The 25,398-nt window shown below is 31.8% G+C and overlaps 3 protein-coding genes across 4 annotated transcripts; 2 read left to right on the plus strand and 1 right to left on the minus strand.

Moving 5' to 3' along the window:
• Positions 1-1,040: 1,040 nt before the first annotated feature.
• LOC106757370 (18 kDa seed maturation protein) lies at positions 1,041-1,953 on the minus strand. Its single transcript, XM_014640028.2, has 2 exons — positions 1,772-1,953; positions 1,041-1,638 (listed from the first exon to the last, which is right to left on the minus strand). The coding sequence occupies exons 1-2, from the start codon at positions 1,877-1,879 to the stop codon at positions 1,258-1,260; spliced, it is 489 nt and encodes a 162-aa protein (XP_014495514.1). The 5' UTR covers positions 1,880-1,953; the 3' UTR covers positions 1,041-1,257.
• Positions 1,954-9,948: 7,995 nt separating this feature from the next.
• Positions 9,949-15,741, plus strand: LOC106757695 (omega-6 fatty acid desaturase, endoplasmic reticulum isozyme 2). Its single transcript, XM_014640447.2, has 2 exons — positions 9,949-10,081; positions 14,303-15,741. Exon 2 carries the CDS (start codon positions 14,314-14,316, stop codon positions 15,463-15,465), a length of 1,152 nt encoding a protein of 383 aa, XP_014495933.1. The 5' UTR covers positions 9,949-10,081; positions 14,303-14,313; the 3' UTR covers positions 15,466-15,741.
• Positions 15,742-19,266: 3,525 nt separating this feature from the next.
• On the plus strand, positions 19,267-25,341 carry LOC106756798 (DNA polymerase delta small subunit). 2 transcript variants are annotated; one of them, XM_014639382.2, is made up of 15 exons: positions 19,267-19,359; positions 19,441-19,570; positions 19,701-19,807; positions 20,463-20,586; positions 20,821-20,928; positions 21,472-21,587; positions 21,673-21,756; positions 22,502-22,570; positions 22,651-22,722; positions 22,806-22,897; positions 22,975-23,102; positions 23,303-23,404; positions 23,524-23,591; positions 24,474-24,546; positions 25,091-25,341. In XM_014639382.2, exons 1-14 carry the CDS (start codon positions 19,321-19,323, stop codon positions 24,525-24,527), a joined length of 1,293 nt encoding a protein of 430 aa, XP_014494868.1. In that variant the 5' UTR covers positions 19,267-19,320; the 3' UTR covers positions 24,528-24,546; positions 25,091-25,341. The 2 variants fall into 2 exon arrangements, with proteins under 2 accessions (XP_014494868.1, XP_014494869.1); XM_014639383.2 differs by lacking the exons at positions 19,267-19,359; positions 19,441-19,570; positions 19,701-19,807 and adding an exon at positions 19,836-20,350.
• The last annotated feature ends 57 nt before the right edge of the window (positions 25,342-25,398 follow it).

Raw genomic sequence — 25,398 nt, forward strand, 5'->3', positions numbered from 1 at the left:
AACTCAAACTCCCTTCTCAATGCATTGAGCATTGATTTCTTCACACGATCATTTCCTCCATATTTTCTTTTCAAAGAATCCCAAACCATATGAGATGTGCTCCTATCCAGAATTTGTTCGAAAATTGATCTATCAATGGCCCTGAAGAGGTAATGTTTGACTTTGTGATCTTCAATTCTGGATTTCTCCAACTGTTCTGATTCTTCACTAGACAGAACAGTACCCTCCACAGGCTCTTCAACACCATTTTTAATCAGATTCCAGAGACCCTTGGCACATAAAAAATTATCCATCAATTCACTCCAATGATTATTCATCTTTGTAAGCTGCAGCTTCTGTTCTGATACCATTTTGTAAAGAATAAAAAAGTATAATGCTATTCTTGCCAATTGAGTACGTTTATTAAATTAAAGAGGCTATTAAATAGCACTTATGTAACAGAATAGATAACAACTAAAAAATAAAAGTGCCTAAAAAGTAAACATTATTTATGCAGTAACAGAATTATTATGCAAAATAAAATATCCAAATCCAACTCAACTTCTAATTTAAGTTAAGTCTCCAAGACACGAAAATATTCAAGTTAGATCCAATCATTTACTAAGTTCATTTAGTAAGTTGAGTCACAATCTTTACACCATCTCCAATGGAATAAAGTTATCTCCATGCCAATTCTAAAAGTGCTTAGTTTTTGTCAACCTTGTGTTAAGTTTATCTTCTTACACATAAATATATCAAAAAAAACTCTCAATAACTTTATCTTCTTGACTTTGTATTCGCAAAAAGTCTCAATAACAATCTTATTGATTTTGTATTCCGAAAAACTCACAATAACTATATCTTTAACTAGTTTTCTTATTAAAATTAATAAAGTTAATTTATTTAGATTTGATCAATTTCATTGAAATTCGGTTTCTTATTAGTTGATTTATTTATTTGGATCTAATGGAATTCATCCCAACTTAAAATGATGAGTTTAAGTATATAATGTACGATTTGATTTTTTATTTTTCATTTTCAAATAAATTTTTCAAAAAAAAATAACTTTTTTTTTTTATTGAAACTACATACGGATACGGTACAGTGAAAGAAAGCACTTTTACAGTAGCTAGTAACAACACCCCATTCACTCTCCATGACAAAAACAGAGGAAAAAGGGGACAAAAGTATAAAAAGAAATAGCATGAAGAAAAACAACTACATGGTTTATATTAAACCGTTGCCAATAACTTTTGATGATAGTATAATCATCATTATTTAACTGTAAGTACCTCCAGTCCCATACCCATAATCATTCGGGTTTCCACCTGCACGGGTATTACGGGCCGTAGCTGTGCCTCCCGGGCCTCGATTCGTCCCAATGGGATGCGAGCCCACCACTCCTTCAGTCACGTGGCCCGTGGGCTGCCCAGTCCCGTGACCTGGCATCGCCGACATCTGGTGGAATCCCGTGGGATGACCATGCTCCCCGGTGGTGGAGTAGGTGGTCCCCTGTTTCGCCGCCGAGTTATGCTCACTCACCGCAGCGTTATGTTCACGCGCCGCCAGCTTGTCCAACTCAGCCTGGTTGACCTTAGCTTCCTTCTTCTGGGTTGCCAATTCCTTTTGCAACGGATCACGTGCTGTCATTCTTTCTACCTGGTTATAGCACAAGCACATTTATAATTAAGTAGGTGACAAATGATGAATATTTTATGAAAAATATGATAGTAAGTATTAAAATATAATGGTGTTATGCAATAATGGATTGAAAAAAAAATGGTTGATATACCTTCTCTTGGACAGTGGCCTTGGTCTTCTCCATGCCAGCTTTTGCACAAGCACCAATGTTTGAAACCTTTTCCATCATGGATTCTCCTGTTTTCTTTCCTCCCTGCATTTTGAACGATTGGTTCTATTAGTTTCTTTCTTTCTTTCTCAAATTAGGTTTTCTTCAGCTCACTGTATCAGACTCAAACATCACACACCGAATAAATAGATTTAGGTGCTACGATATCTTTCCCACACCAGCACATGCAGTAGTACGCGTGGCAAGTTTCTCGGCATAGTTTGGTTCATCTTCTTACACGTAATTGCCGCGTGTCAGTTAGTTATGACCTTCAACACTGGTGGGTTTCTAATTTTAAGGACGCGTGGCTGTATCTTTTTTATGATCTGTAATGAAATTTGATTTTATCTATAGATAATCTCAGTTTTATTTTTATATATCCTGTCTTCAAATTGAATTTATTTAAATCCACATTGCATGGCTCAAAAGGAATCTCATGTATATGTGGCCTTATATTTAACTCTTGATTATTTTTGAAACTAACTATTAGAATATTTATGTTCCAATTTAAATGATCCTTAACTCTTGCGTGTTGGATTAAACGACCTTGGATAATCAATGTATTAACTTAAAAGTTAATGAGCCAAGCTCTAAGGTTATCCTTGTTGTCCTACATATATAAGTTTGTTCACCTAGAACCCACTTCTCTCTAATTATTAGAAAAAGTTTGAAAACCTGAACAAAGTCTAGATGGATTTAGATTTCAGTTATGGCATTCTTGTAGTTATATATGTAAAAGAATAGTAGTAGAATTAGAATGTTTACCAAACAAAGAGTACTTTTATCCTTGTGGAAAAACTGTGCTTATTCATTTCAAATTAACAAAAAAATAAGGACATGCATAGAGACCAAACCAAAGAAAAAGAACAAAAATATCAATGAATCTTAACATTTTGTTCAGGAAATTCTTTAAGAGAAAAGATAACAAATCATGCAATCAAAAGAAAATTAGAGCTCATAGTGGTTAATAACCTGTTGGAACTAGATATCTCAACAAAGAAATCTTAGATAAAATTAGCATTGAAGTTGACAGCCAGATTAAGGAACCCAATATATTTCTTTAAACTGAACACATTAGGAGATTGAAGTTGACTACGAAAATAGAGCATTGTGCATTTTTAACTAGGCAGTCTTTAAAATAGAAAGAGTAGAAGACAAGCCCTCCAATTTTATGTCCTTATAAACCAACTATAGTATCAATGCTTAAATAATTCCACATAATTAAGTTTCAAAAAGAACAAGTTAGTTATACTTAAAATAGCATTATTTAAGTTTTTCTTTTTTATATAAAAATTGTAACATCCCAATATATAGTCATAAACCATATAATAGTAGTCATAAAATAATAAGATAGAACGGTTATCCGACTAGAGTATAAAGTATTATATCATACAGTTATCCAAAATAACCATAAAAATTTAAAACTTTATATACAAGTAACTAACCAAAACTATGTACAATACTACTCTAACTCTAATTACTCAGCAACATCTCCACCCTCTAAAGTCTGCTCTAGGGAAGGCTCATTTCCCTCTGCTCACACTCACAGGATGATCATTGCAAAGGAAAAATACCACACATACAAAATAATACACAAGCAGAAAGGGTAAGCTATAGATATACAAGAAAACATACGATTTAATAGCATATAACATACACATGATTAATTCAAGTGAAGTAAACTAATTCAAACATCCTAACATGTTATGACCTAGACTTGACTTGTCTGGACTTAGAATGATTACCAAGATATGACGGATTGTGCACTTTGTGGTGGTCTCTACTACTTTGCAAAGTCATTGCCAATGGGTTTCACCCTACCACAATCACAAGGTTAGTCTGTACAACGCCTTGAGACCTCCTGCTACTCCTCATGACATTGATCAATCCTCTCTATATGAGAATGAAAGTCCATTGGAGTTTCAGGATAAAAGTCTCCATAATCTACAAAACAAAATTTTGCAAAACAAAATTATGTAGAATTATGCAACTTAGACCCCATTTACCAATTCTAACTATTTTTCCCAACTTCTAACACTCCTAGATTGTGTTATACACCTAGTTAGACTTGACTAAGTAATTCTAAACCTTCCTACTATCAATCTAAAGTGTTTAGGACTAAAATCCTAATTCAAAACCTCTATAATCACAACTTATGGACCCAAAATCTAATTTACCACTTTGAACACTTTTTGACCAATTTAGGGACTCAAACAAGTCACATTTGACTTACCAAGACTGCGCCCACAGACCAATTGAACGTATAATCTCTACTTCTCATTTTCACTACCTCACTTCCTCAAAATGACTTACTACAAAGCAAACTATCACAATTCATGACCAACCATACCTCATCACAGATTTTTAACCCCTTCATATTATTAAAAGAGATCAAATCATCATGCAAGCAATCCAATATATCAATTCATGCATCCACAGTCAAAATTCATCACATTTTGTCATATTCACATAATACAAAGCATGATTTCAACTTAAACAATTCAACAATCATTTTCTCTAAACATTTACCAGCTATTGAAAAACCAATTAAAGGATTTCTGGCTTCCCTTACCTCTACTCAGCTGCACCACTCAAGAATTACCCCGATAGTTGCTTGTATTGCAAGAAATTTCTAAGAAAGCCTACAAATCATCAATTAATGATGGAAGAACAACCTTAACACTTAAATTGAGTTAGGAATTGAAGAGAGAAACCACTAGACACGTGCAACAGAAGAAATTGCATGATCAAGACTCAAGAACTTACGGTAAAAAAAGGGAAACAACTTACCAACTAGAATAAAGAAATTGATTGTTCAGTTGTCGACACCTCCAAGGTTGTCAAACTCAAGAGTTTACGTAAACTCGTGGGAGCTACGTAAACTCGGATCGTAAACACGAATCGTAAACTCGTAAGAGTTTACTTTCTTATAAAAATATTTTAAAATATTTATAAATAATAGAATAATTTAATATTAATAATTTATAAATAATGTTTTTATTTTTTAATAATTATTAGTTTATCATATTATATGTATTTAAATATTTTTCTTTAATATTATTATTCTTTTGTTAATTTTAATTTAATATAGTTCACAGTTTAGTTAACAAGACAAGTTGTTGAACTTATTGGCCCAAAAATTTTAGTATAATCAGAATAATAAGTGATAGAGTTAAAATAAAAAACATAAACACTAAAGATTGAAACGCACAGTAAAAGGGATTAAAACCCTAACGTGTAACAGTTAAAAGAGAAAAGTTTCACTCCACACAGAGCGGCGAGATTAGGAGCGGCAGCGGTGAGCACATCGAGCATGAACCAAAGCACGACCACGACGACAAGCATGAACCAAGCGAACGAAGTGCGACCATGATGGCGAGCGCAACCCAGGTGAACGGCGAACGGCGAGCACGAACCAGGTGAACGACGAACAGCTAACGAGGTGCGACCACGAACGGCAGCGAAACGTAACGGTGCCTAAACCCAAAACGACTTCTTCTTTCTTCGTTTCTTCCTATTTCAAACCCGTAAAATCGTTGCAAAATCGCGATTTTAATCGTTTTCACCGAGTTTAGAACCGATTTTACCGAGTTCACTTAAAAACCGAGTTTGCTTCTGAGTTAACTCGGAAGCCAGAACTGAAAACGCAAACTCGTCTGAGTTAACGAGTTAACTCGCGAGTTTGATAACCTTGGACACCTCCTAATCGATGAACAAACAACCCAAGCGTAAGAAAATCTAGAGAAATGTGAGAGAAAGGAAAGAAAACTGTGTTTTAGAAAGATGGAGTATATTTAGATAATGAACCGAGCTTTAAAAATTTCTATTTATATTATAAGTATTTTAAAATAAAAATGTTTGTCTCATTATTTTAATACACCTATATACTCTAATACTTTATTTTCTAAATAAACTTGACTTTCTTTTCATGAAAATATATCTTGTTTTAACCACAATGATATAACTATTTATATAAATAAATATTACATGCTAAAAAACTGACTATTTTATATATAAAAAATGTTACCTATAAAAAGTGTTTAGTATTATTTTTATTTATTGCTTTTAATTAATATTAACAGCATCCAAAATTAGTACTGATTAGTCATAATCACAAAAGTACAATAAAATTATAATATTTTTATTTGTATCAAATTTAAAATATATTAGAGTTTAATACGTTAGTTTGTTTTAGATGTAACATATTAAAACAATATTTTAATTAAGATTTTTTATTTGCAAAGAAAAATAAATTTGCCGAGTATGGGTAATTTTATGAAAATTTACAATAATTTTCCGTAGAAGAATTCTTTTACAAGAAAACTCACATATATTTATTTTCTGTGGAAAATAATTCACAAAAACGTGCGTGTAGGTTAGAAAATATTTCACATGAAAAGTGTAGATATTTTCTGCTGAAAATTTCCACAGAAAACATGCAAGTGATAAACGTGTTTTATAGTAGTATACGACTTAAAAGAAAATTCTTACTTAAATTCGGATTTATTCAGGTAATAGCGATTCAGATAGTCTATTTTTTATTTAGTTACACAATTAACATGCACATTTTAATTATAAAAAATACCACATTTTAGGCAATGAATACATTTAAATGTGTACCATTATTATTTAGGCAATGAATAACACTATGTTAGGATGTGAATTTCACCTAATTTTGTTTGACAAAATTTTTAAAGGTAAACACACTTTATTAACACACTTCAAACTCTCAGGATAAACACACTCTATTAATGTTACACGTTCTAAATAGAGATAATTAGTCTGAATAATTATTAAATACTGTAAAACAATATTCTTAGTAAAAAAAAAAATTTAACAATTACTTTTGTGTATGTCTATTAGATTTTTTAAAAATTAAAATATATAATATTATATTGAATATAATATTTATAGAATTATTCAGCTGTTTTCACCCTGCATAAGATCAAATAATATTTATATTATAATTTAATATAAAAAGTAAATGTAATTTGATATTGACAATTTATATTTAAAATATTATTAATAATATTATATCATTCTTTAAATAATATTATTTTAAGAAATAAAAGTGAAATATATTTTTTTAAATTTAATTTTAATAAATGATCAAATAATTAAAAATCATAAGATAGAATTAAAAATCCAAAAACATTATTGAAAAAATTAATACTTTGCTTTTGTCTATTTTTTATCTTTTTTTTTTGTTCTTCCTTTCGATTTTATTTTTGTATCCCATCCCATCTAATTACATTTTGTATCCCATCCCATCTAACAATTGTAATAGCTGGGCTCCTAGGTCAGTATTTGGGTTCATCAATCAATGTCATAGATTGGATCTACTGGACACTCCTAAAACAAAAGTTAATCATAGAGATGTTTTCTTCAAAAATTTGGTTTTGAAAAGAAATTTCAAAATTTATTTTCTTTATTTATATTAACAACATTTTAATCTATTAAGCTTTTTTATCTTACTTAATTATATTATATAAATATAGTTCTTTCTGTATTAGTTTTTTATAAAATAAATAACTAAATTATCAAGCTAAAAATTTCAACCAACAATCATATTTTTTCTATGTTAAGCTATTTTATCATCAAATTAATTGCATGATCTTATATATTTTGATAGAAAATGTGAATTCAAAAGGTTTAAATTAAAGAAGATTTCTTAGAACGAAATTTAGGCTCTCTTGGTTTGAAATGATTTATTATTCCAGAATATTATATAAGCTGGATTTGCAAAGAAATATTGTTTTTGGTTTAAGAAGATTTGATATTTAATTAATGCACTGATTTGTTAGATGAATTTAATATCTCATTTTCTATGGGAGGAGATTTGAATGAAGAGAAATATATTTTACAATATTATCTCAATGAAATCATTTTCAATGTACAACTGATTAAATCATTTTCATCGTGAAAAGTAAGAGTATTAGTTCTTTTGTGTTTTCCAAAATAATAATAATAATAATAATAATAATAATAATAATAATAATAATAATAATACAATTTTTTCATGTTAAAAAGTTAATTTTAATTATTTTTATTATATATAATAGTAATAATTATGATTTTATATTACTTTTATTATTAAAAATATTTTTAATTTTTAATTTTTATTAATTAAATATTTTTTATTTATTTTTATATTCAACAATAATTTTCAGAAACTTTATTTTCACTTTAATTTTAAATCACTCCTAAATCTCTTAAAAAAATAATTAATTTAGTCTCATATTCTTTTAACTTCAGTCACTTTTCTCCCAAATAAACACACATTAGCTTTTCTTTACTCTTCTAAGGGAACATTGATGTCTGTCCACAAGTTTACGTTGTTAAGCAGATTAAACATTAGCTGTATTTTTATTTTTTTTTATTGCAATGCTCTTCATTTACAAATTACAGTTTTAGGTATATTTCAAAAACATGTTATTCTGCAGATTTTTAATTTTCTGTTGGTATTTTTCTTATATTTGTCTCCAAAAAATCATGATTGAAAATTGTCCAGAAGCTGTATCGAAAGGAGTGGTTTAAGAGAAACACAGAGACTGTATCATAGGGTTCTAATTCATGTGGCTGATAATTATGTATTGAGGTTTATTTGTAATAAAGGTACATATATATTATGTGACAGACTATAAACTATTCAGAACCGTTTGGCCATTTTTGAATAGGCTGGGATGTGGATGTCCATAAAACAAGGGTAGTCACGTGAGAGTCTCAGATATTTTGGGCTGGAAAAGGTACAATATGTGGTAGAGAGCATGTGAATGAATAGATTGGTTAAAAAAAAGATTAACTTTATTGAATGTAAGTATTTAATAATGAAGATATTTATTGCATTTTGAGAAGTCACTTGAATTATATTAAAAGTTGGTAAAGTTATTTTATATATTTTATTAAAACGGGTTTAATATTTTAATATTATATTAACCATTTATTATAAGTGTCACCGTCCATTCATCAAAAGGACTTCATTAATGACAAAGATACATGCTATCAACATATTCTTTTTGTTCACAATCTATTAAATTCATTATTTATTTATTTATTTATTATCTTATTTAAAGTAGAAAAAAATCTGAAATCAAACATAAATTTAGTTATTCTTCTGTAGAAAATTTTCAATTTTATTTTTACAAGTAAAAACTTATAAAATCAGTCTTTAACATATAAATGTTATTATTTTGGTCAACGTTATTTATTTATAATTATTATATATAACAAATTTAAAAGTAACGGTGAGAAAGAAACATGGAAGACATTTTCTTATATATCTAAAAAACTAATTTAATAAGGTTTTATTCTATGTGAATGTGTTATAGTTATCTTAATAATTTCTTATATATGTATATGAGCCCCATTTTAAATTTTTATAAAATAACTATACATGAAATTGATAGATAATATCAATTAATTTTCTTAATTGTGTTTAATTTATAAAATGATGTTAATTTTCTTACATGCACATTATTACTTAACATAAATTTCAAACCAATTTTAAAAAAAAATAATATTTTTTACACCTTTCTATAACAGCTCTTGAAACCCCACCCACATCTCACTGTAGATGATATCACAAAAATTTCATATTTGCATTGGTGCCATACATTTTGTAAAACCTTATCCTCTCACCCCCTTTTAATTGCACGGCCATTAGAGTTTAAAAGCATGCACGGTCATGACCCGTTTAAAAACATTGGGAAATCCGACATTTCAATGTAAATTTTTAATTTTTTTAAAAAAATCACGTTTGAAAAAAAAATAGTATTCACGTCTAAAATTTATAATATATATATATATATATATATATATATATATATATAACATTTTTTTAAAGCATTTATACTGGTGGCGGGTATGCCATTAAAAGAAGAGGATGATATTTCCCATCAGAAAATAGAGAGCATGGGAATGATGCAAAAATTTCACCCTAACCCATCTAAAACTGTACTGTTTTCTTACAAGAATATTAAAGATGGATGCAATAGACAGTGGGCCTTTGAGATGAAGGAGGAAAGAGGCAAGGTGAGCCATAAGGAAACATTGGCATTGACAGAAAAAACGTGTAAAATTATCCAGTGGGCCCTACCTTCATTGGACGGAGCCCTCTCACTAACACTGTAACTCACTCCCAAACATTCCTTAAATACCGCCCTCCGCATTCTTCTAACCCTTGCCCCCTTTCTCACTCCCTCCTCTTCACACATTCTTCACCGCACCAACAAACTTTCTTCCTCACACTTTCAGGTAACTTTCTCTCTCTCGTTATCTCTTTCTTCTCGTATTTTCTCCCAATGTTATCTATCTATCTATGTATGTTTCTCTCTCCTATTCTTACCCTCCTTTCCCTATTCTCCCTCGATCTAACTGTTTCCGCTCTCCGCGCTTCGATTCATTTTAAATTCCACGCTTATTTTATTTTACGTGATTTTCGTACCAAGTGATTTGATTGTGGCCAATTCTTACATGTCCTGCTTGATTTTCACACTCTAGTTTTCTCTTCTACATATTCATATATAAACCCCTCTCCATACCTCTGTTCTATGATGCATCTTTATCGGATCTAAGGAGAAGCCTCGTTTACCTTCCGCCGCTTGTCGTATTTCTGGTTTGTATTAATACACCGGAAAACGGCAGCATTGTGTTCTTTTCTTCTAGAATAAACCTGGTTGTCGTGAATCTGAACAAATTTTCCTAGAGGTAACCTGCCACCTCTGTTCTCTTTCAGATCTCGTTTATTCGCTTGCGTGTTAATATGTGTGTTTGCTGTCAAACTGATACACACCCGTTAGGATTTCACTGATTGTTCCCTTTTTTTTTTTTCTTTGGTGATTGCGCCTTATTTACTGTTGTACTTAATGAATAGTTTGGTTGACCAATTGGATGGTTGGTGAGTTAGAATATTCGGATTCACTTGTCCAACTTGGGTTAAAAAATCTCTGCAGGATAAATTTTGCTATTGATTGAAGGAAGGAAATTTCTTCTTTCTGTTCTATTCTTAAATTGCACTTTTCTTTCCTTTTTAAAATATATATATATATATATATATATATATATATATATATATGCCATGCTTTTAAAAAGCTATACTTATTACTTTCAAATAGTTAATAATTATGAATGTTTGAACAATGTCTATTTAGTGGTATATGTTGCTATTTATTTAATTTAAAACATGTTATTGATGTAGAGTTTACTATTTATTTAATTTAATTGATATCTCTTTGTCTTGGGTTTGGTTTTAGTATTGTAAAGGGAAGAATAAAATTTTAGTTATCATCAATTTTAAAATTTGGTTTAACCATTCTATTTAGTTTTGATGTTTTTTTTTTCTATGTATTTCAGATAATTTTATTTTACATAGATTATTATCATTGTTATTATTAAAGGAATGTAAAATTTACTAAATTTTATTTCACATATGTCTAATAGGATTTTTATTAGTATACATTAAATTTTACAAAATAAACTTTATATATGAATAAATAATGTTATGTAATTATTAATCACGCACTATTACATCTAATTTTTTTTATGTCTGAGCAATCTTTAATTATTACTTTGGATTTGTTTTTTTGCGTTCCGTTCTTATTAGGCGTATTTATTTATGTAGGATCATTATTTAGTATTCTGTAATATAGGAATGACTTTTTCTGACATAATATTTTTTATTAAAATGTGTAATTTTTCTATATTTATCTCCATTTAAATTTGTTAACCATTTGTTCTGGGTAATATGTACTAGTAATTTCTTTTCGAGTTTTTTTTGGATTTGATTGTCTATATGCTTGTTGTTTGAGTATAATTATTCATGCGATCTTTACAAAGGAGGAGAGAGAATAAGAGTGCAACTTTTTCTTAACTTAAATGGGAAAAAATTATCATTATAAAATCGGAATTCTCAAATCTATTGATTATTCATAATAATAGGGAATCCTGTTTCTATAAATATGATTTTTTATGAAAATTAAAATAGACTACGTCTTAGTTGGTCTTATTCATTATGCTTCTTTCTTTCCCATTTATTTGAACAAAAACAATAAAAGTATAGCTAAACAAGTCTTAATATTTTTTATTAGCTGCTACTTGATGTTGAATCATATTGATTACTTATTTATATTTTATAGGTTCATTTTTTATCAATTATATTTATTTACTTTGATGAAGAAATAAAAAGTTTAAATTAAAGTCTTGTAAGTATCTTAATAAAACTGAAGTAATTTATTGTATACTTTGGTTTATAGAAAAATTCTTAAATCAAATTTCACATTAAAAAGGACATGGGGGACAAATCATATTTTTATATGATATCAGGTAGCTACATATTTTCTCTTTCGTAAGTAAATTTAACGGCAATGAAGAGCGGTGTATCTATGTTTTTCAAGACGCTCATTTATTCATATGTAATATATATGATTATTTTGAAATTAATAAAAAAATATATTAAAGAATACTTATAAGACTATGTTTTTCAAGACTCTCATATGTTTTTATTAAGTTCTAATTTTCAGATATTTTGAAATTAATAAAAAAAGTATATTAAAGAATTATGTACGTATTACTATTTTATTGTTTATTATGATTTTAATTAATATTAAATAATTGTAAACTTCAATTTCTATATTTAGCTTAAATTGTTAGTTAATTTTTAAACATTTTAACGAACAATTTATATTATATTTAATTTAACGAGAATTTAGTAAAAATATTTTCATTTAGATTTACAATAATTTTTGTTATGAAATTTTTAAACATGTCGTGTTAGTAATTTTTATTTCAAATTGTTTATGTTGCATTCAATTCAATGTTCATTAATGTCTATATGTGAAAGCGACTGAAATAAAAAAATCTGATTTGTCCAAGGTACTTAATTCGCTACCTCGTTTATCATTATATATTTATTGCCATGTTTATGGTGGGTCCGCCTCTGATTCATCGTTTGTTGTAGATAATACAAACAAAATGTTTACATCAGTTAGATTGATTGACGACTTTGCAACTTGTATTTGTTTTAGCCTTGAATAATTTTGTTTATAGATGGGACATCTTGAAGCCGGTTGAGTTGTATTTATTTATGATAAATTCTTTCGATGCAATGTACACAACTTGTAATCAAAACTCCTACAGTCAAAATGTCGTCATAAGTTTCTCTGGTTGAGATCTAAACACCTGTTTTATTTATTGGTTGCAATTTGTCCTACGTACCTTACGTCGAACTTCCCTGGAGGATGGCGCGGCTCGCTTTTCTAATGATATTTAGACAACATTTTTTCACAATATTTGAACATTGATTACGTGTCAATATGTGATTAGTCAAAAATTACTCCACAATCAATAATAATATTCATAAACATTATTGTGGAGTAATTTTTGACCAATCACATATTGACACGTAATCAATGTTTAAATATTGTCAAAAAAATGTTGTCTAAATATCATTATCTTTTTCTTAAGCGAGTATGTTTAGAAAGTAATATATGGCCTTATATATTCTTTTAATTTATATTATTAGACTATGTATTTTTTTTTTTTTACATGAAGCTAAGGATTATGATTATAGAAAATTACTGTATTTGGATTTCTATTGCAATATTTTCACTCTAAAACAAACAGTAAAGCATGACACATTTTACAAATCAGTTTGAGTTTCTGTATCATTTGCTTAGTAGTTGACACAGTTCTATCTTTTGTCAAGATGATCGTCACTAGTGAGACATAGGGTGAAAGTTATGGAAAGCTAATGTAGTGTCATATCTAGCTATTTATGCTTATTGTTTCTCATTGATTAAGTCTTCCCACTTTTTTATAGATCTGAATGATGTTGCATGCTTATTTTTTCTGAATTGTGAATGAATCTTTTTTACGTTTATTTTTGCATGTGGGATTGCTTTTTTCTTTTAATTATAAAATCATAGCTTAGACATCACCCTGTCCAAATCATTTTTGTTTTGTGACCATGGTATACATCTATACCTTGGTTTGGACAAAGAGAATGGTCCATGCTCAAGTCCATTATAAGAAGAAAATAAAAATATAACAGGGTGATTAGTGGTTTCAACATACTCTGTTACCATGTTTTATCTAACAAATTTTCTGTTAGCAATCTCTATTCCTGTATAGGTAATTGCGTGTTTCTGTATTCGCGTTTAATCTGTGTATTATTGTTTTTATTATTATTATTATTATTACAACAAGTAGGATTATCTCCCCCTTATCAAATGTGAGTGAAACGTAATGAACTAGAAAACGATAATGAGAGGAAATCGTTACCTACTTTTGATGAAATGTTCACTATGCACTATTTTAATAATGCATGTTTTGCGCTGAAGATCACACATTGTATCCATTCTAATGCTGTATGCTTTTAGAAGCTACTAGGTAGGTATTATTGATAATTCTTGGCTTGAGAGTCTTGTTCATGGAAATGGAAAGTGTTGTAAGAATATGGCCTGATGTTGTCTTTTGCAGGTTGTGTGAAGATGGGGGCTGGTGGCCGAACCTTTGTCCCTCCTTCCAACAGGAAATCAGAGGCCGACCCTCTGAAGCGGGTGCCTTTTGAAAAACCTCCTTTTAGCCTCAGCCAGATCAAGAAGGCCATACCACCTCACTGTTTTCAGCGCTCTGTTCTCCGCTCATTCTCCTATGTCATTTATGATCTAACCATAGCCTTCTGCCTCTATTATGTTGCCACCCATTACTTTCACATCCTTCCCCGACCTCTGCCTTTCCTTGCATGGCCAATCTACTGGGCTGTCCAAGGTTGTATCCTCACTGGCGTTTGGGTCATTGCTCATGAGTGTGGCCACCATGCATTCAGTGACTATCAGCTGCTTGATGATATCGTTGGCCTTATTCTCCATTCTGCTCTCCTAGTCCCATACTTTTCATGGAAATACAGCCATCGCCGTCATCACTCCAACACCGGTTCTCTCGAGCGGGATGAAGTATTTGTGCCGAAGCAGAAGTCCGGTATGCAGTGGTACTCTAAATACCTTAACAATCCACCAGGCAGAGTCCTCACACTAGTCGTCACCCTCACTCTTGGTTGGCCCATGTACCTGGCTTTTAATGTGTCAGGCAGGCCTTATCCAAGGTTTGCTTGCCACTATGATCCTTATGGTCCTATTTACTCTGATCGTGAACGACTTCAAATATATATATCAGATGTTGGAGTACTTGCAGTATGCTATGGCCTTTACCATCTTGCCATGGCTAAAGGGCTTGCCTGGGTGGTGTGTGTTTATGGAGTTCCGTTGCTAGTGGTCAATGGATTTCTGGTGTTGATTACATTCTTGCAGCATACTCACCCTGCATTACCGCACTACAATTCCTCTGAGTGGGACTGGTTGAGAGGAGCTTTGGCGACAGTTGACAGAGATTATGGAATTCTGAACAAGGTCTTCCATAATATTACAGACACTCATGTAGCACATCACTTGTTCTCCACAATGCCGCATTATCATGCAATGGAGGCCACAAAAGCAATAAGGCCCATTTTGGGAGAGTATTATCGGCTGGACGAGACTCCATTTGTGAAGGCAATGTGGAGAGAGGCAAGAGAGTGTGTTTACGTGGAGCCAGATCACGATACTGAGAACAAAGGTGTATTTTGGTACAACAATAAGTTGTGAGATTCGTGCTGCGGTGTTTCAAGTTTACTTTGTGTCGGTTAAGTATGCAAACCTGCTTATTGGGAATAATTTTGTTAAACCCTAATGTTGGTGGTGGTAGTGTCTAAAAAGTAGTGTAGTGGTTTTTATTTGCAGAATAAGATATTCCATCTCAGAACAGTTTAATTATTGCACCAAGAGTTGAATCAGTGCATGTACACCATGTCTCTTACGCTGTTGAGGAAAGCTTATTCTTGTTCTAGTCTTTTATTGCAAGCAATTCGCATATTCTGTTCCCATTTTAAAGTTCTAAAATCATTATATATTCTCAAACGAGTCACATTAGTAATTATTATACTTGTTTTTCTAAATGTTGAGAAGCATGAATAATGATTCGGTTTTTAATTCACTGAACTCGTCAATATACATGGATAGTGTATCTGTTGCGAACAATTGAAATAGGCTGAATGTGCAAACCATAAGAGGTAGATCTTTTAGATAGCATAGAATACCCTTGACTGCCTTCCAATGTTCAATGAGAGGTTGAAAACTTTATGCATACTATACCTAATCTCTGGCCCGATAATAATGATATACTGTAAAGGACCATCTGTGGATCGATAAAGGGATGAATCATCCATATAATCAGAACCAGGTTTAGATAATTTGAGACCACCAGGAAAAGGAGGAGAAACTCCTTTGATGCGAAAAATTCATTTACACCTAACAACAGAACAACCAGACGGAAGAGGGCTGAGAGACCATGTGCTATTTGCCAATAAAGCATTATATTCATCCTGCATAGGTTTCATCCAAAGGGGGGAAGAAAAGGCCTATTTAACAATGTTAGGTTCTATAATGGTTTGACAATACCAGAGTTGGACCGAGTTTGCATTGCATTAGTGGAGGTAGACTAAGATGTAACAATAGGAAGAGAAGACTCAGCTACAAGAGGTAAATCAGGAGCAGAATTAGAAGTGGGTAAGGCAGTGTAGGGAGAGATGAAATAGGATTGAATGTTTTTATGTCTTTTCTTTTTCTTTGGTATTGAAATGTTTCAAATGTTGCCTTCCATTTTACTTAATGCTCCAGACAACTAATATTAAAACTGTTTGTGGCTTTTATTTAGTCAAATCTATAACATTAATAAAAGATATCAAGGTTCCGTTATAATTAATTAGGTTTAGATGACTAGTATGCCATAGTAGATAATACTACCTGTGTACACATGCGTTAGATTTAGCTTTTATTTGTACAAAATTAATTAGTTACATTTTAAAAAATGGTTTAAATAATTGTTTCTCTTTGTCTATTTTGTTTAAGGTGAAACTCGATTTTTTTCTCATATTTAATGTGGTTTCTATTTCAATAAATTATATTCAATGTGGTAATTTTAATGTCATTTGTCCCGTTAGTATCAATGTCAGTATCATGTATTAGTATATTATATTCAATTCACTCCTAATTTTCATTAATTTTGTTTAATTTAATTATTTTTTGTTAATTTTGTTCAATTAAGTATCAATTAGGATGACAAAATTACTCATACTAGTGAGTATTTATGGATACCTAATATTTGTTACCCATGTAAGAACCAAATTTTTTTAAAAAAATAAATAAAATAAATGAAATTTCAGAGCACTTGGTTAGTAACTCAAAACTCCACTCTCTCTAAAAAAGTTTCTCATTCTTCTTCCTTTGCCCTCTCTCTACTTTTCACACTGGTCCATTGCATGTCTATTTAGGTGGTATCCTAGTAACCGTAACGTAGAGGACTCTATTTTGAATCGAACATTTTCCCCGTTCTCCATTCTGACCGGTAAGTCGTTTTTTTTTCCTTCTCCTCCGCTACTTTAGGACCTCGAACAGGCTAATCTACGGGATGCATGTATATAGTGTTCCCCTTTTTCCACTTTTTGTTGAATCCTGATCTCTGAGAGTTATTTTCATCACCGATGTGGTGATTGTAGGGTGTTGTCTAGGTCTTGGCTGAGATAGGCACTATTGAAGCATTCCTATAAGATGTACTGTTCAACCTCCAAGTAAGGGAAGCTGAGGTTTCTTTTCTATTTTATTAAATTAGAGTATGTTTGAATTTGGTCCTGTTAAATTTTAAATTGCATAGTGATGTATGTGTGAATTGTGGAATAAACATATTTTATTGTTTGAACTGATGTTTAGTAATTGGATATGTATGTTATGTGATTCTTGATTGTTAGAGTATGAAACTATGAAATTGTTGTGTGGAACTGTTATGGTTGAGGCAGAGTATTGAAATTGAGTTGTTGAGGTAGTGAGAAAATTGGGTTCTTAGATAGAGAATTGGGTGGTGTTGGTTGTTTAAGTCATTTTAGAGAGGAAATGAGGGGGTGATTTTTTGATTTAGGGGTCAGGGGCTGTGCTAGAGTATTCAAGCAGTTGAGGTAAGTCAATTGTGACCTTATAAAATATGTTGAGAAGTAAAATTGCTAGTTTAATTGAGTTATATTGTTTTTAAGGGTGATTGGAAGGAAGTGAAGTAGTCAAATCAGGCAAACTAGGTTAGAAGTTGTTCTGGGTAGTGGAGACATGGAAAATTCGCTCAATGCACCAAAGGGGTGCGCTATGCGAATTTTTGCTGTAATGCTGTCAGGAAAATTCACTCAGCGCACCAGAGGGGTGCGTTGAGCGAATTTTTGTTGTCATGCCCATTAGGAAAATTCGCTCAGCGCACCAAGGGTGGTGCGCTGTGAGAATTTTTGTTGTCTTGCCTTTTTTACCTTGTGCGCTGAGCTACTTGCTTCGCTCTGGTTCACTCTTTTCTTCTTCGATTTTACTTGGTTAATGATATATGATATTTATATGAGTTAATATAGTATGGATGCACTTATATGACTATAAAATGGTATGTTAATAATTAAAAAAGGATTATGATTTGATCAAAGTGATGTACCTGTATCAAAGTAAGATCTCTAGGTGAGATCCTTATAGTGTTTAGAATGAATATATGAGGCTTCTTCATGGGGGGTTATCCCAACACTCTAATAGTTTTTTATTCTCACTTAGAGAGGATCGACACATGTGGTGAGAATAGTGGGAGGTCCTAGCGTAGGCGTTTCTTGGAGGCCTATTGCGCGGTAATGGACTAACACTTGTGTGTGGTAGGGTGAAACACGTTGGCAATGACTTTGCAAAGCAGTAGAGGCCACCACAAGTGCACAACCCGTCCTAGATCGATATTCATTCTAAGTCCGGACGAGTCTAGTTGTGTCATAACATGATAGGATGTTCATTTGATTACTTGTATGATGATGGATTCTATTATATGCTAACTTGTATGCTTTTGGAACCTAGCTTACCCTTGCTTGTTTGTCTGTGTCTTGTATGTTTGTATTTTTTCTTTTACAATGATCATCCACTTGGATGTGAGTAGAGGTAGATAAGGTACCTTTGGAGTAAGCATTGGAGGGAGATGATGTGACTGTCTAATTCTTAGGATCCTTTTTAGCTGTCTTATCTATTTTGAAATATTTTTTTGTAAGTAAAGTTTCAAATTTATAGTCTCTTTTAGATCATGTAAAAGAAAAACGAAGACAATTTATCAAAAGAAAAATCATATTGAATATTAGAAAAAAATTATCTCACGTGAAACAAAATAATTAAAAATAGATAAAAAAAATATTCAAGCTCTAAAAATCCAAAGAAAAAATGTTTTCTTTTACTAAAATTCGAAGTAACGTTGTTATTTATGAATTTAAATAAATGGGTATCGAATCAAAGATCTAGTAATAAAACCGTTTATGGACACTTTATTAAAGAAATTGAGTATTTATATGTTGTTCTCTGCAGGGTTGAAAGAAAGAAAGAAAGAACTGAAGCGAGGGAAGTGTTCCCGCCATGGGAATAGAGCGCGTGCAGTGTGACTATGTCTCTCTGGTCAATGTTCTTTCTCTCTGCTTCGCTTGTGTTGTGATTTTTTATGATGAATGTGTTAATTTGATTTCTGTGTGGAAGCAGGACGAAACCTTCGAAATTGGAAAAGAGAAGTATCACGGTCAACAGTACTGCCATATTTACTTCGCACGTCTTCATTTGTTGCGGACTCTCTTGTATTCACTCGCTCCTCACTGGAAACCTAATTTTCCCGGTAACCTACTCCTTGTTTTTCTACTATCACATCCACTTAGGGTTATATAATACTATCATATTCCTTTGTGTTGTGGTGTTTCATTTGTTTTGAGGTTTCAATTATTTTTTACGGTTTCTGTTTCGCACAGTCTGCACGGTGTTGGAATTGGAAGAGGGCAAGGAGTGTGTCATTGTTGGAACCCTCTACAAACACATGAAGCTCAAACCTCGCGTACTTGATGAGTATTCTAAGCAGGTTCCTCTCTGCTTATACTTCATGGGTATCCCCATCGATATTGCAAGTGTGCTTTTAAATTTTAATTAAGAATGAATAGTGTGTGCATTGACAGTGTAAATGTTTCTTACAGGTTCATTTAATCTCAGATTGACATGTATGATAATTTGTTGACCTTTTAGCTGCCGGTCTTAAAAGTCGTATCAATGTTGGTATCTGATTATTTCACAGCGTCAACATAGATATTAAGTCTGAAGATTAGTTTATGTGATGATGAAAACGTTGAAATGCTGGCATTTGAAACTCTGTTTTCAGAAAATCTCAAAAATTAGTTTACTTGTGTTGTAAATTATTTGTAAATATATCGTTTATGCGTAATGTAAACTGTAGGATTCGGGTATTTTTTAAAGGAGATGCTGAGAAACCATAGTGTCTTTTTGTTGAATGACTAATTAAAGTGGAGAAAAAATGTTTGCTTGGTTAAATATGGAAGCTTTTTGAGTTGTGTTGTGTTGTGTTATGGGACTATGGAGAGCATCTATGTCAGTCATCCTGCTATCGAGAGTAAGGACTTGAATTTGTTATATAAGGATGAATTCTGTGCTTTCTTTTATGAAATTTGATAACAATGTGCAGAGGTGCTATATTTCACTATTTTTCTGCTGATAATATGCAGAAATCAGTGGTTCCACTTGTCAAGCCACATAACTTCATGCACTCGGATGATTACCTAGTTTTGGAAGATGAAAGTGGGCGGGTTAAGCTCAACGGAAATATCATTCCGCCTGAATATGTAACAGGTCTATATGATGAACAACTTATCTTTATTTAGTAAAATAGATTGTTATAAGAAGGCAATTAGAATCAGGTGTATGTTAATTCTAATTTCTTTCCGTTTGGATTGCTTTGTTTTCAGATTTGTTTAATATATCTGAGGTATCTAGAAATAACACATGTAGCTACGCAACATGCCTGCCGTACAAATGGCTGTCATTTGGAACATGACAATTTTATACTTACTTTGTCTGCAACAGGAATTGTGGTCGCTGTACTTGGAAAGGAAAGTGGGGCAGGTGACTTTTTGGTTCAGGATGTACTAGATGCTGGCTTACCCCCACAGATAGAATTCCCCCTTAAATCAGGTACCCCTTGTATATCCTTTGCATTTTATAACCCGATAAAGCACACCCATGACATATGTATGGGATCTTTTGCCCAGACCTTAGCTACACAAGATAGATTAGGATTTCCCATTTGAGGACGGAAGGATATTTGGTGAATTGGCATCCCACTTTCCTGCATTGATGTTTCTGTTATCTGTTTAGTATTTGGCCAGAAGGATTTGTGCTGTTTGAAAATTTTATTATTCATAGTCAGCGATCATAAATTGTCTTCTGTTTCCCTTTTCTTATCCTAGTCTCTTTCTATTTGATTGCAATTGTATTTGCTGGAGTTAAAGAAACTAGTTTCTTGTCTTTTTATATGGTCAAACTCCGAAAAGTTATCCAATTTAAATATGCTGCTTGTTCTATGCTTCATTTCCTCCTGCTTGTATTATGCACAGGTAATGATCAGCAACCTTTTAACTTTACATCTTTGATCCTCCTCACTTCAATATTTGTCATTAAAATTTCTAATTTTAGTAAAAATATTATCTTGAATTTTCTTTTATTTGGATTCTACAGGGGAAGACAAATACGTTGTTCTTGTGTCAGGTTTAAGTGTTGGTAGCAGCACCTCTAATCCTCTTCAGTTTCAGCTTCTCATTGATCATATTACGGGGCATTTAGGGGATGAGAAGGTTTGTCATGTTTTTCTCCCAACTTCTCAAGCTGATAATTATTCAGCATTAAGTTTTCACTAATGAAAAGTGACAAACTACACAGGCACAACGTTTTGCATCAAAAATTGTTCAAGTTGTCTTTGCTGGAAATTTAGTTGAGATACCTCACAGAATTCTTAACGGACAGGTATTTATATTTCTGTATAGGGAGAGAGATAAGAAAACTAAAATTCGAGAGAAACCGTTAGTTTTGCATGTCATTTACTGTTTACGTTAGCTTTTTACTGTGTAAGGAGAGATCTGATTTATTACAGGGAAAGAATATTATAAGTATGTGACAATGTGTTGTAGTACAAAAGTAATATAACAGCAATATCAAGCACTGATATCTTAACAATTTCAATGACAAGTTTCTTTAATGATATTGCATTTGTTTTCTACTATTGAGTTTCCTATACTAATATCTCTTTGCTTAACAAGTTTAAACAATGCAATGAATATAAATCAATAGTTTTACTTTTTTTATTCTAATAAAGTAAACACCCTAACATATGATCTCATACTCTTCTCTTGTAATTTGTACTGTATCATCACCAATTAATTTTCTCTGGTATCTGAATTCCTTGATTGCACTTGCTCTCTATTATTTGATTTAGTTGCCATAGTAATTCACTATTTTTGAGGAATATTGCAGAATCATCTGATTTGTGTTAATGGATAATTAGATGAGAAGAACTAAGTGATCCCATTACTTGTTAACATCTTAGAGTTGCATTTAAGATTTACACACTTGGTTTATTATATAAAGTCTTGATTGACATACAGCACCCATTGCTTGCGACTGCTGATTTCAGTAAATAATACAACCAATTTTATGGTATTTAATCTGTAATTCCTGATGTTATTTACTGTCCTTTGATCAATATTTGAAGAATTTGGCTTCAGAGGATTTTGCAAGAATGTCTGAGCCAATAAGGGAGCTAGACATTCTGTTGAGTCAGGTTCGTTTCATCACAGTCATTCTAAAATTGTACTCCTTTTTTTTTCTTAATAATATGCTTAACTTTTACTTGCTTTTCAGATAGCGGCTGGTTTGCCTTTGGATATTATGCCAGGACCCAGTGATCCTGCAAATTTCTCATTGCCACAACAGGTTCTTATGTTTTTCTTTCAAGGGTTATATATGTCATATTAACATGTGCTGTTTTCCTTTGTTACTAAAATTATCACTTTCAGTCATTGCATGGATGCCTTTTCCCTGGGTCATCGACATATAATACTTTCAGATCCTGTACAAATCCTCATTGTTTTGAGCTTGATAATGTCAGGTAAATAGTCTATTCTCAATTATTGTCTTTGTTGCTAAATGCATTAAACGTTGAACATCATCCCACACTGCTTGCAGGTTTCTTGGGACATCCGGTCAAAATGTAGATGATCTTGACAAATATTCAGATGCAAAAGATAAACTTGAATTCATGGAAAGGACATTAAGATGGAGGCATTTAGCACCCACAGCACCCAATACTCTTGGTATGCTCATTATACATTCCTCAATGCTTTTACACTTCCTTTATTATCAGTAATCCTTTTTTCTTCTGCTTAGCTCAGCCAATTTTTTCTGGAGGGTTGAACATTTGTTATATTACCTGCTATTTCTGTAGAAATATATTGCTCTTACAAAATATAAAAATGATTTATTCTCACTTCTGATACTAACTATTGTCTTCCAGGGTGCTTTCCTTTTACTGAGAGGGATCCTTTCTTCATTGAGAGTTGTCCTCACGTTTACTTTGTTGGAAATCAAGATAAATTTGAAACTCGTATCATAAAGGGTATTTTTATTCTAAAATCTGTATTGTAGTGTCATAAATAAAAGTTACTTTGTTTCTGTTTGCGTTTACCATAATATCCCTTCTCTAAAACTTCAATTAATTTTGCATGTTGCTTGCAGGATCAGAAGGGCAGTTGGTGAGACTCATATGCGTTCCTAAATTCAGTGAAACTGGAGTTGCTGTTATGGTGAGCTCCAAATCGTGCACACTTCATTTTAACTTAGATATGGCCTCTTTATACTTGTATAAATATATTATTCCATTAGCATATCAGTAACATGTCTCTGATTTGTTCTTTTGAGGCAATGGATTGTTGTCCCTGTGAACGTACTAACGAGACTCACTTTAGGCATTTCATTGCTGTCTATTTAAACTTTAGAATGGGTTTCTATAAATGATTAAAAGCTAAAAATATGGTTCTTAGCTAGAATTTCAATGTTATCTCAAATTTTAATAGTTCAATTAAAAAGAACTAACCTCTGAAAATTATATTGTTACTCTTTTGACAACTTTCTATACGTGAAAGGTTCGTGAAAGGTTTTGGCGTTGGCCTGTGCCAGAGATAACAGGGTGTTTCCAATTATTTTGGTTACGTATTAGTCACGTGAGACAAATAGGTTTTGTCATGTAGATTGTCTTTTTCTAGTATCATGGACAGCGGCAATTATTCCTCCAAGGTTTCCTAGCCTCAGCTGTACGATGGTTGACATGGTTTCCAGTTAGGTTGAAGACGATGCTTGTAAATCTATAATTTTGAAATTTAATGAATAAAATAATAAAGCCCTGCTGCAAAATTTTTAGCTGCTCGTGTTATTGACGCCAAGAACTTTACTGACCTAGCTAGTAATCTCTTGCCTTCTCTAAAAAAGAATTTTAGTTCCTACATGGCTGTCACTGATGCTATTCTGGAATGATCTATATTTGATGAAAATGTAGTTAAGAGCAATATTCGTTGTAGGATTACTATTGCTGAAGGTTGTTTTCTTTGATTAATGTCTGCTGTCATATAAAGCTGGTTTCATCTGATGTAATTCTTTCAGACTTGTAATTCCTCTTTCCCTTTTTGCAGCTCAATCTAAAGGACCTCGAATGTCATGCTCTCAGTTTTACCCTTGATCTATAAAATGGGTCAAGTATATGAGGTATTTCCACTGAAATCAATTGTACGCATAAACATGTTTTTTTACTTGTCACATTTTCTCACTTTTAAAAGCCTAATTGGCATATTAGACGTCACTAATTAAAAACTAATACGATAAAGTAATAATCTAAAATACAACAAAGCCATTACTGAAGTCATTTTGGTGTAATGGTTTGTTTTTTATAGTGCCTGATAGCAACACGACAATGTAAAAATTGCTTTTAAGTTGTACCCGCAGTTAGTGTGGCTTCTCCACTATAATAGTTGTTACAAATACAATTTATTTAAGTTTATCTGATATCAATGTCTGGTGTTTTGGAGTTGATCTTCAATGGTTTTGGCAGTTCACTGAACAATGAACATGTATATCTTTTTTAACGGGAGCTTTGAGAAACAGTGTGGTTTATCCGTTATACCAATCACAGATACTAATTTATCTGAATTAATTTTGATCCCTGAAGGCTGTCATTTTCCCCTTAAATGGGTCTGAAAGTGTCATCCATGTTTATCTGTAGACAGATGATTTTCATTTACATCTAATGCAGGTTATTCAAAGTTTGTTTATTGTGCTATTATGGGTGTATCCTTAGACGTAAAGCGAAGAACTGAAAATTGAAGCTTGAAGTTGACAGAGGCTACCTGTGTTTTTTTAGTCTGATATTTATAGTCTATTTATGACCATTTTTCTTTGTAGTTTTCAATGTAACATAGTATTTACCCTTGTGTATTTGTTTGACAATGGATATATAAGATTTCAATTCAGAAAATGTTAAGTTTTCTTTTTTTTTTTCTTCAAGGTATCTTGTCGGGTACCTTAACAATTCGTGGCTATTGCTTCCTGCATCCTGTCATG

This window comes from Vigna radiata, chromosome 3 (genome assembly GCF_000741045.1).
Source record: "Vigna radiata var. radiata cultivar VC1973A chromosome 3, Vradiata_ver6, whole genome shotgun sequence".
In the NCBI taxonomy this organism is placed as follows: Eukaryota; Viridiplantae; Streptophyta; class Magnoliopsida; order Fabales; family Fabaceae; genus Vigna; species Vigna radiata.

What these genes read in the sequence shown, in the direction of transcription:
- LOC106757695 (XM_014640447.2), top strand. Translation starts at nt 14,314, where the DNA reads ATGGGGGCTGGTGGCCGAACCTTTGTCCCTCCTTCCAACAGGAAATCA.
- LOC106757370 (XM_014640028.2), bottom strand. Translation starts at nt 1,879, where the DNA reads ATGCAGGGAGGAAAGAAAACAGGAGAATCCATGATGGAAAAGGTTTCA. An exon ending in AGGCCACTGTCCAAGAGAAG is followed by an intron (nt 1,639 to 1,771) that starts GTATATCAACCA and finishes TGCTATAACCAG; the next exon opens with GTAGAAAGAATGACAGCACG.
- LOC106756798 (XM_014639382.2), top strand. Translation starts at nt 19,321, where the DNA reads ATGGGAATAGAGCGCGTGCAGTGTGACTATGTCTCTCTG. An exon ending in TTGATGAGTATTCTAAGCAG is followed by an intron (nt 19,808 to 20,462) that starts GTTCCTCTCTGC and finishes GATAATATGCAG; the next exon opens with AAATCAGTGGTTCCACTTGT. An exon ending in AAACTGGAGTTGCTGTTATG is followed by an intron (nt 23,592 to 24,473) that starts GTGAGCTCCAAA and finishes CCCTTTTTGCAG; the next exon opens with CTCAATCTAAAGGACCTCGA.